The sequence below is a fragment of the Carassius gibelio genome, chromosome B3 (genome assembly GCF_023724105.1).
Source record: "Carassius gibelio isolate Cgi1373 ecotype wild population from Czech Republic chromosome B3, carGib1.2-hapl.c, whole genome shotgun sequence".
NCBI lineage: Eukaryota > Metazoa > Chordata > Actinopteri > Cypriniformes > Cyprinidae > Carassius > Carassius gibelio.
Window position 1 is genome coordinate 20,272,640 of NC_068398.1, and position 14,150 is coordinate 20,286,789.

The following is a 14,150-nucleotide window of genomic DNA, read 5'->3' on the forward strand; positions in this document are numbered from 1 at the left end:
AGTTGGTTTCATGGAGCTATGCATGAGTCTGATTGGGTGCTTAGGCTATTTACAATGCCTTTTCCTGGAAGGGTTATTAATACAGACTGATCTCATGTTGCTGTTGGTGTGCATTCCTAACACATGGTGTGCACTTACATAATCCTTTGCACACACTTTATACAGTGCATACTCATAATCTCTCCTGATTGTCCCCACGTGCTCTCTTGGACACAGAATTGATATTCACTTGTGTTTTCCTTTTCTTTTATCATCTTGTCATTGTGGTTTGTTTATTTGTGAGAAGCAGAGGAGGAGGAGGCTGCAGATGATGCAGAAGCAGGTAAAATAATACCTCATCAAGGGTTCAAAACAATGTCTCTTTAAAGTCGATAAGAAAATAATAGGCTATACAAAAATAAATGGAAATGAGAATATGAGATGGTATGTAATGCAGTCATTTTACTCAAGAAAAACGTTGACTGAATGTAACACCAGCTGAAATCGTGTGAAAGTGATGCAGTAGCTGTAAAATTCAGCACAAAGTCAAATGGCCGGAAGTAGGCTCATCACACTGTTTTGGGATTATTTCCACTGATTATGTTCATAACTGGTCAGCTAATCCATCGAGCTGATGGAAATGGACAAAACCAGTATAGTTCAATATTTGGGTTCTGAGCTATAGGCTGATTAACCAATATATGCTTCTGTTGAAGCGATGGGCCTAAACAATCTTGTTAACAGTGGACTTCCTGGTGATTCTGCAAAGAAGTCTCCACAAACCAGAGAGTCAGGGAAGCAAAAAAAAGCAAAAAAAAAAAAAGTCTTTGGTACTCACCCACTGCAAAGAAGCGCTACGAATGACATAATTGAGTCTATATGCTCTCAATTAAAGAAAAAAAAATATATAATTAATGCACAAAAACATAAAATATATTGTTTCTACATAAATCAATAATTAGCAATAATTCATTAATTAAAAAAATCATTATTCATTATTATATAATTATTATTATAATAATAGGGCAATAGAAACATAGTAAATTAATATATTGATGTAAAAAAAATCAAAATCTACATTCGATCAAAATATATACTTCTTTATCCTATTTAAAAGATGGACAGAAACAGAGCAAGAAGACGGCAAACAAAGACAGATAAGGATTACTGAGGACTGATTGCCAAGATTCTCTGTATTTGTTAAAGAAATTGATATGTTTGATTTGTTTTCATGTTTATTTGTTGAATCTATATTACAGAGCAGCAGGACTATACAGAATATCAAGGTACTTGATACAAAGACATGCATCAGCAGAATGGCATGTAAAATATTAACAGTAGGGAAGACTGTAACGTAACATGAATATTTAGTATTGTGTGTAAGGGCTGTCATATTTAATAAATCATTTAGTCAGTAATAAAAAAATATATAACTCTTCATTTTAGACGTGCAATGCATGTTTGTGAATATATGGTAAGTTTTTGTAAACATTTGACTGCACACTGTGGAGCACATTACATTTGGTTTTCTAATGAAATGAGAGCAAGAGTAGCTTGCATGTCCAATCAAACAATAGGAAATTGGATTGGAGATTTGCATTATGTCTGAACAGTATTTTTTTCACACATCATCATTTGTCAAATATCTGCTTATCTACTCATTTAATCACCATTTTTTTCCATGTCATCCATTGTTCTTTGTTGTTAATGTTCTTGTATTCTTTTCATCAGAAGACACTCAGGAAGAAGGTGAGGGATTTTGGTAGAAAATACTTACTTTAAATCTGTTTTTAGAGATCAGTGGGAAGAGGCTCTAAAAATCCAATTCAATTTTTGCAACTCTTTTGTGTTACTCGCCAGACTAATGTTTTTTCCAAAACCAAAATATTATATGAACTGTAATAAATAAGTTCTTAAAGGAACCCTGTGACAGCTGTGTCCTTTAGTCTTGTGTTGCATCAGAGGGACCAGCTTTATTTAAAAGAATTTCCAGATATTTTTAAAATGGGAAAATGTCATAAGGAGGCAGAAAAACATTTCATACAACCTGTAATTCAGTATGATGCCCCGCAAAAGTCAGCAAGACTAGTGGATAATTGTCTAGCTGTTTGTGAATAGGAAGGGTTTTTTGTAGTAGCCCTGTATTGTCGCTAGTCACAAGTACCAGCGAAATTAGCCATCAACCTGTCCATACATACACAAAAAAAAAACATACAATATGACAAGGGAATACAATATGGAAAGGAAGACAGGGAATTGAGGAAGAACGTTTTATGACTACATTTGAAAAATAAATGTCCTTGTTTCTTTTTTCCCTGTTCATTTGAACCCTATTGCAGAGGAAGAAAGACCCCGGCCCAAGTAAGTGTTCAGACTCTTCACAAGCATGCTCTGCATTTTCCTAATGTCTTCTTGCACTGATTGATGACTCCTCTCTTTCACACAGGCCCATGGCTCCACAAATTGCCCCTCCAAAGATTCCAGAGGGTGACCGGGTTGATTTCGATGTAAGTGCCAATTCATTGCAGTATTTAAATCCAGTTCAGTCTGAGAATATGCAGGGGTCACTTTTTTTCCACCATGTGTTGTGGAACAAACAATGGTCTTTTCAAAGTCGTAAATCAAAACTCAAGAAACGGAGCTTCAGATGCCAAAATAAGACTTTTGTTGAACACAGGAACAAAGCCGAGATGATGGCCGCCGCATGTCTTTATCTGTTCAGACACCTATATTTATACCTCATTCTTATCAGTCTTTTTTACAATTAATTTGTTCTCATGTTGGTTTACTTTCTAATCGTAGATTCCTTCCAGTTTGAACCATTTTCCATTTCAGCCTTGTTCTCATCCTCACTCCCTAGATGCAGCTGTCGTCATGGCCATTCATCCTACTTGTATATGCCATCCATGACATATTCTTGGAAGTGACCCAATGTTTGCTCTAGTTCATTGGCAGTGCCCAAAGGAAAGCACTTGTCTGTTAGGGGGCACCTAAGACTTATAGCCTATATTAAGACTTTTAATATTTAAATAATCATTAAAACAGTCACCATATTGATTGTAATTATTACCATACATAATATTGAGTAAAATTTGACAACACATGGCAGAGTAAATGGTTTTTATGGTGTGTTCAATAAAGACATAAAACATACTATTGTGTGTTTTAAGCTGTTTAGACTTGATGAAAATCTATATAATTTCCTCTGTCAGGATATTCACAGAAAAAGGATGGAGAAGGACCTTCTGGAGTTGCAGACTTTAATTGAGGTCCACTTTGAGCAGAGGAAGAAAGAGGAGGAAGAACTGATCGGTCTCAAGGAGAGAATTGTAATTCCTGATCTTGATCATTTCAGTTTTTTCAAAAACCTTTCTGTACTCAATGTTATCTTTGTTTTGCATTAATTATCGGCCAACCGGTCCTCAGGAGCGGCGGCGGTCAGAAAGAGCAGAGCAGCAGCGGTTCAGAGCAGAGAAAGAAAGAGACCGACAGACTAGGATTGCGGTAAATCAGTAATGAAACGTAAAACTTAGTAAATGAAATTCTCAGATGCTCTCTGAGTCATATGTGGAATTTAATACAAAGCACCTGCGGGATAAAGTCGATGTGAAATGTATTATCTACACTCTCTAATCAGGAAGAGCGTCAGAGGAAAGAGGATGAGGAGGCTAAGAAGAGAGCAGAAGACGATGCCAAGAAGAAGAAGGTTTTGTCCAATATGGGGGCAAACTTTGGTGGCTTCTTAGCCAAGGTAACTTACTCTTCTCACCATACGTCGTACATTAATAATGCTTGTACAGTACATATGCATTTCTGTGTTGTAGGCAGAGCAGAAACGGGGGAAGCGTCTTACTGGACGGGAGATCAAGAGAAAGACTCTTTCAGAGAGACGCTCTCCTCTTGGCATCGAAAATCTGCGAGAGGATGGGTTGAGGTTAACACCCACATACAAATCCAACTAGAGTCATATGTGTTATTCAGTCTGTGCACAGGATGTTTAATTTTTCAATGAAAAGTGTGCCCCCCCCCCCTCCCCAAGGATAGCTGTCTATTAAAACCTGACAGGTATCTGTTTCTTACTACCACAAAACAGGGAACGAGCTCAGGATATGTGGAACTGGATTTACCAGCTGGAGTCAGAGAAGTTTGACCTCTTGGATCAAATGAAGAAACAGAAGTATGAGGTGTGGTGATTTGATTCGCTGAGAGAGATCTAAGAGTTTGTTAGATCAAATTGTTGGGAACTAATGGAGGATTATCCAGTATTAAAGATGTCTGTGTTTGTTTTGGCGAATACTAATCAGTGCTCGGTTGAATTAGAGGAAAACAGAGTGGAAAAAATGTGCCGTATTTATCTGAACGTTGCTTCCTCAACAGATTGTCGTTCTGCTGAACAGGATCTCTCACGCTCAAAAGTTGTAAGTCACAATAAGTTAATTAGCAGATATTTTGTTTTTTTTTAGTTTTATCTGACTTTGTAACACTTGGATACATTCACTTGCCAGCTTTGTAAATGGTTATCAAGAACAACTCATATTCTACAGTCATACACTAAATGAGGAACACGCACATCAGACATTCAAGTCTAAACACAGCTCAAACAACTCACTCAGAAACATGCGCCTCATTGCAAGAAGTCAAATGAAAACAATATGAGTTCATATGTTTGAAATGAGCTCATATTTTTGACATTCTCAGCCTGGATAAAATCATAGTGTGAGTCTATATAATTGGAGACATCACAGATGTATACAAAAGTGGCGGCGGCAAGGTGGGGCATTCACAGGCCTTGCCCTTCCCTCTTCTGCCATTCTTGCTGAACACGATCAATTTTAAAAGTGAAAGTGAAAGCAAAACATATCATCGTTTGTGTTTCACAGAAGAAAGAAATCATGTAGGATTTGGAGTAAATGATGACAGAATTTGTCATTTTGGACCAACCAAACCTTATTTCTTAAGCATTTTTCTTCAGTGAATTTGTCAATTAAAAAAAAAGGCCATAGAAATCTGTCTCAGTTATGCTTTTGTGTCATCTCTCTCTTTATCACAGCAAAAAAGGCCATGGAAAAGGAAAGGTTGGAGGTCGCTGGAAATAAAAAATTGGGAAAATAATGAAAAGACACCATGGGTTGCTTTTACTTTTGACTACAATTTCACAGCCTCTGCAAAAAAAAGAAAAAAAAAATATTATATATATATATATATATATATATATATATATATATATATATATATATATATATATATATATATATATTTCTGCATGTATTCAAAACTGTGCTTGGATTAGATGAATCACTTCTGTATTATTTCCATTCGTAAGGCACTTTGAAAAAAAGTGTCCGCTAAATTAATAAATGTAAATGAAAAGAATGCATCTGAATCATCATTTATTCTTTGCAAAGCAGACTTCTAATGCATCAGAAACTAATTCCCCCCTAAAGGGAAGAGGAATGTGTGCTGAGGAAATACGTTGTGTCTAGAACAGGTTGTATTAGGGAGGATTTTGCATGTTCACCTCTGTCATACAAACTGCCATTATGCTGTAGCTTTCAGCAAATATTTATGATAAAATGCAAGTTTAATCGTCAAAGATGTGTATTGCAGTTTTTAAGGCAGTGGTTCCCAACCTTTTTCAGCTCGCGGCCCACACAACCACACACAAATGTTTGCGCGGCCCACTTCAAAAAATTAACTGACCCCTCTATTGTTGGGTTAATAACTAATTACTCAGAAGTTAGATTGTTAACTGTATTTATTGAATGAACTAGGGCTGTGCGATTTGAACAAAAAAAAGAATCAAATTTGACACACCGATATGCTTTTACAGTCATAAATGCATTCATTATTAATTTGAAGCATATTTCCAAAAGAAAACTAATTAGAGATTTATCAAAAAGTTGTAACGTCTCTAGAACAGACATAAGTCAAAATTATGACTATAGTAAAGATGTAACAAAATGTAGCTAAAGACTTAAGGCAAAAAAATGTTTTTGCCATGCATTGTTCATAGAGCTCATTAATTGTAGCGGTGCCTCAGGTGTTTGCAGTGTATGTGTATGCAGTCAGCAGCAAGAACTAATAAATATAACGTGAAAGCACATTTAAATAATGCACAAGCACAAATCTCTCTGTTCGCAAGCAGATTTCCTTTGCGCTGTCACAAAACCAGACGTACTTGCTCAGATACACACTGCTCTGCGCACTTAAAAAGTGTCTCCACTCACTTAAACTGCGTCCTGTGCACTCACAATTCTCTCTATGCTCATGTGTTAGACATCTAATAATTTTCACAGGTTTTTATTTCTAGCCTTTTACCCCGTGCAGTGTGAATGCTCTGATCCATTTACATGGGCTCGGAAAAAAGGCGCATCACAAACAGTGTGTGAACCTAAAGTTAGGCATATGGCCAGTCTGTTCTGTTCTCACGCTAGGCGCAATGCATTCTGATTGGATCGGATAGCATACTACGGGAGGTCAGGATTTAGAAATCGGGCACGCTCAAATCGTGATTTAATGACGATTTCTATTAATCGCACAGCCCTAGAATGGACTGGAAATGAACAGAAAATAACTCGGGCTAGCACCGCTCAGCAAAACGGGAAAACCAGATCCAGGCAGAGCTCGGCAGAGGGTAGATAGTCACTGGAGCAAGCTGTCAGGAGGAAACACAACAGCCATTTATGCATGTTTGAATTTGTTGTTCTGTAGCATATGCAGCAAAAATATCTAAGATATTGGTGGTTTATTCTTAAACCAATCAGCGAGCTTGAATAGTGGAAGCATAGTTACAGTTTAATATTTATTTTTGTTATTTAATTATATATATATATGAAATGATGTTATGTTATGTTATGACTTAGACATTTTTACATATATTAACAATATTATTTCTTATAATAGTAATTGGCGGCCCACCTGCAATACCACCGCGGACCACAGGTTGAAAACTGAGTTAGAGCATAAATAATTCTCAAAGTTCAATCCAAAGAAATCACTGTTTAAGGACTGGTATGAACCACAACAAGCCTCTTCCCAGAATTGAGACATCACTAACCATGATGTTTACGTCAACCTGCCCATTAGGGCTGCACGATTACGAAAAAATTTAAATTGTCGTTTATTCCCTTCAAATTGTAATAGCGATTATTCATTACGATTATCACAATTTACATTGAATGATGTTTATGCCATTGATGCAACTGCATGCTTTTTTTTTATATTAAATAAGATGTGCTTTTCTATAGTATTAAGCCTCAAATGTCAAATATACATCGGATTGGTTTCTTCTTTAAATTATATAAAAATAGGAATGCTATTACAATGATATACTTATGCTAAAACATTGGAAAAACCCTTTCTAACATGCTGAAAAAAAATGCATCTGAAGCAGTCAGAATAACATAAGTGGACTTTCAACGATTAATTGCCACTTTGAACAATTATGTAATTGTGGCATCCATAATTGTGATTGTGATTAGGAAATTGATTAATTGTGCGGCTCTACTGTCCATGGGATGGTAATGGTAAGGGCGCGTGATGTTTCCAGGTCATTGTTTTACCTGCATTGCCAGGTCCATCAGCTCCTTTGAAACACTCTGGTTTGCTCCCTCTAAATTTCTAACCAAGTCACCAGCAAATGAAGTGTCTTTAGAGGTGAGCAGAGTGTAAGCTAAACCCTTCTCTCCTGCACGACCTGTTGTACCAATTCGATGTGTATGTGTGTCAATGTCTCGTGCTACATCATAGTTCACAACTGTACGGATAGATGTGATATCCAACCCTCGAGCTGAGAAGTGCAAGACAAATTTGAATTAATACATAAAAGGTGACAAATGGAAAAAGTTCATTTATTCTGAACAGATAAAATTAGACAGATGAAGTAAGAACAACTAACCGGCAACATCAGTAGCTACTAATATTCTTTTTCTTAAAATCAGCTATATTTCCTATTTAAAGTTACTCACTTCAACAAAGCATTTTTTTCTTTCTAAAATTACATGAAAAAAAGTCAGTCATTCATCTTCTTATGGGAAATACAGGCAAGCAGTCAAGATGGGATTCTAACAAACATTACAGTGGAAAATGGTAGACACATCTGGACCCTGTACGGTAAGCAACAGAACTGGAATGTTCCCAGACCCAGAAACATAGTAAGGAGATCAGTAAAACATTGATGTCACATGAACTGTTTTACTGATATCCTTACTATGACTCTGGGAACATTTCAGTTGCATTGCAGCCTTTATGGAGGTTCAGAAATCTCTCGCATTTTCATAAAAATATTAGGGATGCATCGGTTAACCCGCCATCAATCAGAAACCGGACGTTTTTGCTTAAAATACGCGATTGGTAATCGGCCGGTCTTTGGCCTTTTTTCGGCCGATTTTTCCGGAAGTGTGTCCGCGTGCTCAGACTAAATCTACATGAGGGTGAGTAATTAATGGCATGTTTATTTTTGGGTGACCTAGCCATTTAAACACACCTGAACCAGCTAATCAAGGTTCTTGGGAATCTGTCTTTTGTCAATTTCCAGTGGCCAGTGAGAGAATAACGTTTTAATACAAGGTTGTGTTGAGTGCAGTTGTTCTTACCTGTGTAGTGGGCACCAAGAGGGTTTTAGTATTTGTCCAAGGACTCTTCTTCAGTATGCAAACATCTTCATAAGTGTTGTAGTGCGGATCCAGTTTGGCAAAGATTGTTGATTCTGATGGGCCTAAGGTAATTCTGGATGTCTCAAATTCTGCACAAATCTGTAAACACATGAAGTGTGTTAAAAAAAAAAAAAAAAGGTTTAACAGCAAAAAACAATTCAATTATCAAAATATTAAGTGATTTATTTGTGTGAGTGAAGAATAGTGTCATGTTTACCATTCCAAAAGGGTGAACCTGATTACATATCTGGAGCATTTGTATAATGTGAACAGCTCAGAGTAGTGTCCGGTTTAAAGTCATTGACCATACCGCCATGTTCATAAACAAAGCTTCAAATACTTTCACTGTGCTAAGCCAGGGGTCTCCAAACTCGGTCAACATCTCATGGTTAGACATTTATTGATTATTTATCTTTTGCAATTAGTTAAAATATACATATTCTAACAAATAAAGGTAATTACTACTTTTGAAAGTCATTATGTATTACTAATATACAATTAATTTATACAAATAAATACATTTTGCACACAAAATGAGATAAGAGAGAAACTCCTATTCACCATTTGATTAGCTATAGGAGGAAGTAGCTGAATGACAAATAATTCTGCCTCTTAACATCTCTTATTGTAAGCCATATGTATAATAAAAGTAAAGGTAAGTGATAAGATGTTTTAGTTTTGGATAAACATTTTACTAATAAATACAATCTCTCTTAAAATACCTTATTGGGTTATGATATTTAAAACAGTTTGGTTTGATCTAGCGCAGAACTAAAACATTAATGAAATATTTTCCCCAATTATAAAATAATTTTATGATTAGATAGCTCCACACCGGAGAGCTGCTTTATAACAGGAAATCAAGTTATAATTCTAGCGACATTGACTCTGTATTTCCATGTTTAATATTGAAGAGCTTTCTATTGCATATTGAAAAGCTATCTATTGCATAAGGACTGTTATATAAATAAACGTGACTGGACTTTTCTTTACTGGAGAGCCTAGACTCTGGAGAACCTCAGAGTTCGTGCAAACATCCACATCGCTGTAATCAAATATGTTCTTAAGAGCTGCTTTTACATCGCGGTCAGTTTTTGTTGTGTTTATGCAGTTATTGAGAGGAAGGCGTGCAATATATATTTACATATTCATCCTAGGTTCGGATCAGATCGGTTTGCCCATAGACAGTAAAAGAAATGGACACAGCGACCCCATTGGAACTCAATTGAGACAAATGAAGCCCGTTTTTAGCGTTTTTTAGTACTTCCGTTTCTGACGCGCAGACTCAAACGAAGCTTGACGACGTCAGCAACCTGTCTGACAGATGTAAACCTTCTAGTAGCTGTGCGTGCAAACTGCCATCATTAATCTTGCAGAGACGGCGAGCTTGAGCAGGGAGTTCTTTGGTGTGAGTGAACAGGAGTAAGTATTCTGATTAATTATTTTGTATAGTATTTTAAAATGTAACGCCAGTACGCCATATTAAGTTAATTGCCTGCTAGTTTCTCCTCCTGTCTGTACGGTAATGCGACAGAGAGCCTAGTGGTTATGACGCAATCGTTGGCCTATTTTTTACAAAAACTGTTTATACGGGGCCATAATGTAACATAGAAGGTAATGGAGCCCTTTATACATTGTCGTGTATCTTTAGAAATAAATAATGGACAAACGGAGTCTTTAAACGCCTCAGATGTAAAGTTATTCGCTGTCAAAGTGACGCCAAAATGAATGGGAGTCAATGGGAATGCTAACGCAAGTGAAGTTCTGCTACAAGATGGCAGACCCCACCCGACTTCAACTTCCGGTCGAGTTCCTTGCCCCCTGGGTTTGCCTCAAACTGAAGTGCTATCTTCTTCTTTTGAATTGAATCAGGAGAGTGTATTACAATCTTGCGCTATAGCGCCACACTGGTCAAACTGCATTATTGGAGGCTTTCACATTAGGCATACGAGATCATACCACTAACGTTACTCAAAAACATTTGCTGGCTTTTTTTTATTTTTATCATCGACGTTGTCGATAATGTCGGGTAATTGTTTCAGCCCTAGTGTAACGTTATATATATACTCAAGTCAATAATTTACAGAGAGTCGTGCGCTTTCACATCTCCCAACCGCTCAAAATCATCTATTAATCAATCAATCAATCACCTTTATTTATATAGTGCTTTAAACAAAATACATTGCGTCAAAGCACTGAACAACATTCATTTGGAAAACAGTGTCTCAATAATGCAAAATGATAGTTAAAGGCAGTTCATCATTGAATTCAGTTATGTCATCTCTGTTCTGTTGAAATAGTGTCTGTTTTTATTTGCAATCAAGTCAATGATATCGCTGTAGATGAAGTGACCCCAACTAAGCAAGCCAGAGGCGACAGCGGCAAGGAACCGAAACTCCATCGGTGACAGAATGGAGAAAAAAAACCTTGGGAGAAACCAGGCTCAGTTGGGGGGCCAGTTCTCCTCTGACCAGACGAAACCAGTAGTTCAGTTCCAGGCTGCAGCAAAGTCAGATTGTGCAGAAGAATCATCTGTTTCCTGTGGTCTTGTCCTGGTGGTCCTCTGAGACAAGGTCTTTACAGGGGATCTGTATCTGGGGCTCTAGTTGTCCTGGTCTCCGCTGTCTTTCAGGGCAGTAGAGGTCCTTTCTAGGTGCTGATCCACCATCTGGTCTGGATACGTACTGGATCCGGGTGACTGCAGTGACCCTCTGATCTGGACACAGACTGGATCTGGTGGCCACGGTGACCTCGAAACAAGAGAGAAACAGACAAATATTAGCGTAGATGCCATTCTTCTAATGATGTAGAAAGTACGGTGTTATGTGAAGTGTTTCCGGTTCCGGTTTACCTAATTAATGCAGCCTAAAAATCCTTTAACGGATTTGGATATTAAAAACATATTAGTATGTTATGTGTATGCCAGGTTAAAGAGATGGGTCTTTAATCTAGATTTAAACTGCAAGAGTGTGTCTGCCTCCCGAACAATGTTAGATAGGTTATTCCAGAGTTTAGGTGCCAAATAGGAAAAGGATCTGCCGCCCGCAGTTGATTTTTATATTCTAGGTATTATCAAATTGCCTGAGTTTTGAGAACGTAGCAGACGTAGAGGAGTATAATGTAAAAGGAGCTCATTCAAATACTGAGGTGCTAAACCATTCAGGGCTTTATAAGTAATAAGCAATATTTTAAAATCTATACGATGTTTGATAGGGAGCCAGTGCAGTGTGGACAGGACCGGGCTAATATGGTCATACTTCCTGGTTCTAGTAAGAACTCTTGCTGCTGCATTTTGGACTAGCTGTAGTTTGTTTACCAAGCGTGCAGAACAACCACCCAATAAAGCATTACAATAGTCTAACCTTGAAGTCATAAATGCATGGATTAACATTTCTGCATTTGACATTGAGAGCATAGGCCGTAATTTAGATATATTTTTGAGATGGAAAAATGCAGTTTTACAAATGCTAGAAACGTGGCTTTCTAAGGAAAGATTGCGATCAAGTAGCACACCTAGGTTCCTAACTGATGACGAAGAATTGACAGAGCAACCATCAAGTCTTAGACAGTGTTCTAGGTTATTACAAGCAGAGTTTTTAGGCCCTATGATTAACACCTCTGTTTTTTCTGAATTTAGCAGTAAGAAATTACTCGTCATCCAATTTTTTATATCGACTATGCATTCAATTAGTTTTTCAAATTGGTGTGTTTCACCGGGCTGCGAGGAAATATAGAGCTGCGTATCATCAGCATAACAGTGAAAGCTAACACCATGTTTCCTGATGATATCTCCCAAGGGTAACATATAAAGCGTGAAGAGTAGCGGCCCTAGTACTGAGCCTTGAGGTACTCCATACTGCACTTGTGATCGATATGATACATCTTCATTCACTGCTACGAACTGATGGCGGTCATATAAGTACGATTTAAACCATGCTAATGCACTTCCACTGATGCCAACAAAGTGTTCAAGTCTATGCAAAAGAATGTTGTGGTCAATTGTGTCAAACGCAGCACTAAGATCCAATAAAACTAATAGAGAGATACACCCACGATCAGATGATAAGAGCAGATAAACGGTGCAGTAAACCGATTACACAATACAAGACTGCAAAACAAAAGCACCCCAAAACAGGAACTCTAAGAGAAATTAAAGACTTTGACTTAACACAAAAAACTTTAGATTTTCTTACCTGACTGGTACCTCTTGCTCTCCTTCGCGCCGTCATCAGATGCGTTGGAAATCGTCACTTCCTTTTTTTTTTTTATTACGAAATTAAACACTTTACATTAGTTTAACGATTGATAATTAAGTAAAATTGAAAATGAAACAGTTTAAGTCGATTAAGCACAATACATTTGTGTTTTGGCGGAAAACCAAATATATCTGTGTCTTTTTAACAAAACATATCTGTGTAAAACGAACAGTGCCACAAATCCATTTTTTTGAGTGTAGGGGTTAGGTGTTGCTCAGAGAAACCTACAAACACCCAGAAAACAAGAACAACATAGCATCACTGTTGGTGTGCCGTCACATCCATGCAGTTTAGACTCAAAGATGAGCACTTGAGTAGAAGGATCTTCTCCAGTTGCAGTACAGCCTCCCAGTCTATAAGCAGAGGGTGTTAGCCGTCATGTGGTCCCAAAGATGTCTTCCATCACCTCCAGATATTGAAGCCTCTCCACACTGAGCTGCTTCACTGTTGGCAGGGACAGGATGGCACAACTCAAAAGGAGTGTGTTGCTGCTACGGTTCTTCTAGAAGCCTTGGAAAGCACCATGTCACTTTTGCCACTGGATCCAGCAGCAGTTCTTTTGACTGAACACCAAAAATATGTTGAGAAGGCCTTCCAAAGTCAATCATGGCTTGTCTCTGGATAGGAAACCTTTGTGGTGCTAATACAGTACTGTTATTAGCAGATTTTGTTGGACTCTGAGAAATCCTGGTTCAATGCTGTTGAAGCTTAAACATTAAATTGTTTTGCATTGATCTATCTTGCCATTGTGCTTCAGATGAACCAGTAAACACCAATAACTTTCCAAATACTGCTTGCCTAAACCCTATAGCAATTTTTTTTATCACCAACAAGAAGTTTTATTTTTGGAGTTTCTCAGCTGAATGAACTCAGATGATTAGTGGAGTACTCAACTTAATCAGTGAGTGTCTCATAAAAAGAAATATACCACCGGGGAGGCTCCAGGAACAGTTTGAAAACATTTTATACTCAAGCAGACCATTGTTTTTTTTCCGTTAATTCTTAATCCCCACAATTAAAAATGTTAAACCAAACAGCTTATTGGAGGTTTTATTAAGCTTCGTAAAAAAAAAAAAAAAGCGCTCAGTAAGACGAACCATGGTTTGCATTTCCACTAGAGTTTAGTATCGCTTTAGAGGAGATGGAATCGTCGTTCCACGTCACCTCAAGCACTCACTGAATCTGCTCCTCTATTAAGGAGCAGGAACATCGATAATTCCACATCCAGTCACAGCACACTTTGCGTTTCACAATGTGGGCC

At 37.5% G+C, this 14,150-nt stretch overlaps 1 protein-coding gene across 3 annotated transcripts; it reads left to right on the forward strand.

Moving 5' to 3' along the window:
• The first annotated feature begins 239 nt into the window (after positions 1–239).
• Positions 240–5,164, forward strand: LOC127952367 (troponin T, slow skeletal muscle-like). Of its 3 annotated transcripts, XM_052550759.1 has the most exons (12): positions 240–322; positions 1,239–1,265; positions 1,711–1,728; positions 2,319–2,340; positions 2,426–2,486; positions 3,192–3,308; positions 3,406–3,483; positions 3,617–3,730; positions 3,804–3,913; positions 4,073–4,163; positions 4,357–4,397; positions 5,030–5,164. In XM_052550759.1, the coding sequence occupies exons 5-12, from the start codon at positions 2,430–2,432 to the stop codon at positions 5,073–5,075; spliced, it is 654 nt and encodes a 217-aa protein (XP_052406719.1). In that variant the 5' UTR covers positions 240–322; positions 1,239–1,265; positions 1,711–1,728; positions 2,319–2,340; positions 2,426–2,429; the 3' UTR covers positions 5,076–5,164. The 3 variants fall into 3 exon arrangements, with proteins under 3 accessions (XP_052406719.1, XP_052406722.1, XP_052406721.1); XM_052550762.1 differs by lacking the exon at positions 1,711–1,728 and having other exon boundaries at positions 278–322; XM_052550761.1 differs by lacking the exon at positions 240–322 and having other exon boundaries at positions 1,242–1,265; positions 1,714–1,728.
• Positions 5,165–14,150: the final 8,986 nt, after the last annotated feature.

Bases quoted from the DNA above. Each gene is read 5' to 3' on its own strand.
- LOC127952367 (XM_052550759.1), top strand. From the start codon at position 2,430: ATGGCTCCACAAATTGCCCCTCCAAAGATTCCAGAGGGTGACCGGGTT. The intron at 3,484-3,616 runs GTAAATCAGTAA...CTCTCTAATCAG, and splicing joins ACCGACAGACTAGGATTGCG to GAAGAGCGTCAGAGGAAAGA. The intron at 4,164-4,356 runs GTGTGGTGATTT...CTTCCTCAACAG, and splicing joins TGAAGAAACAGAAGTATGAG to ATTGTCGTTCTGCTGAACAG.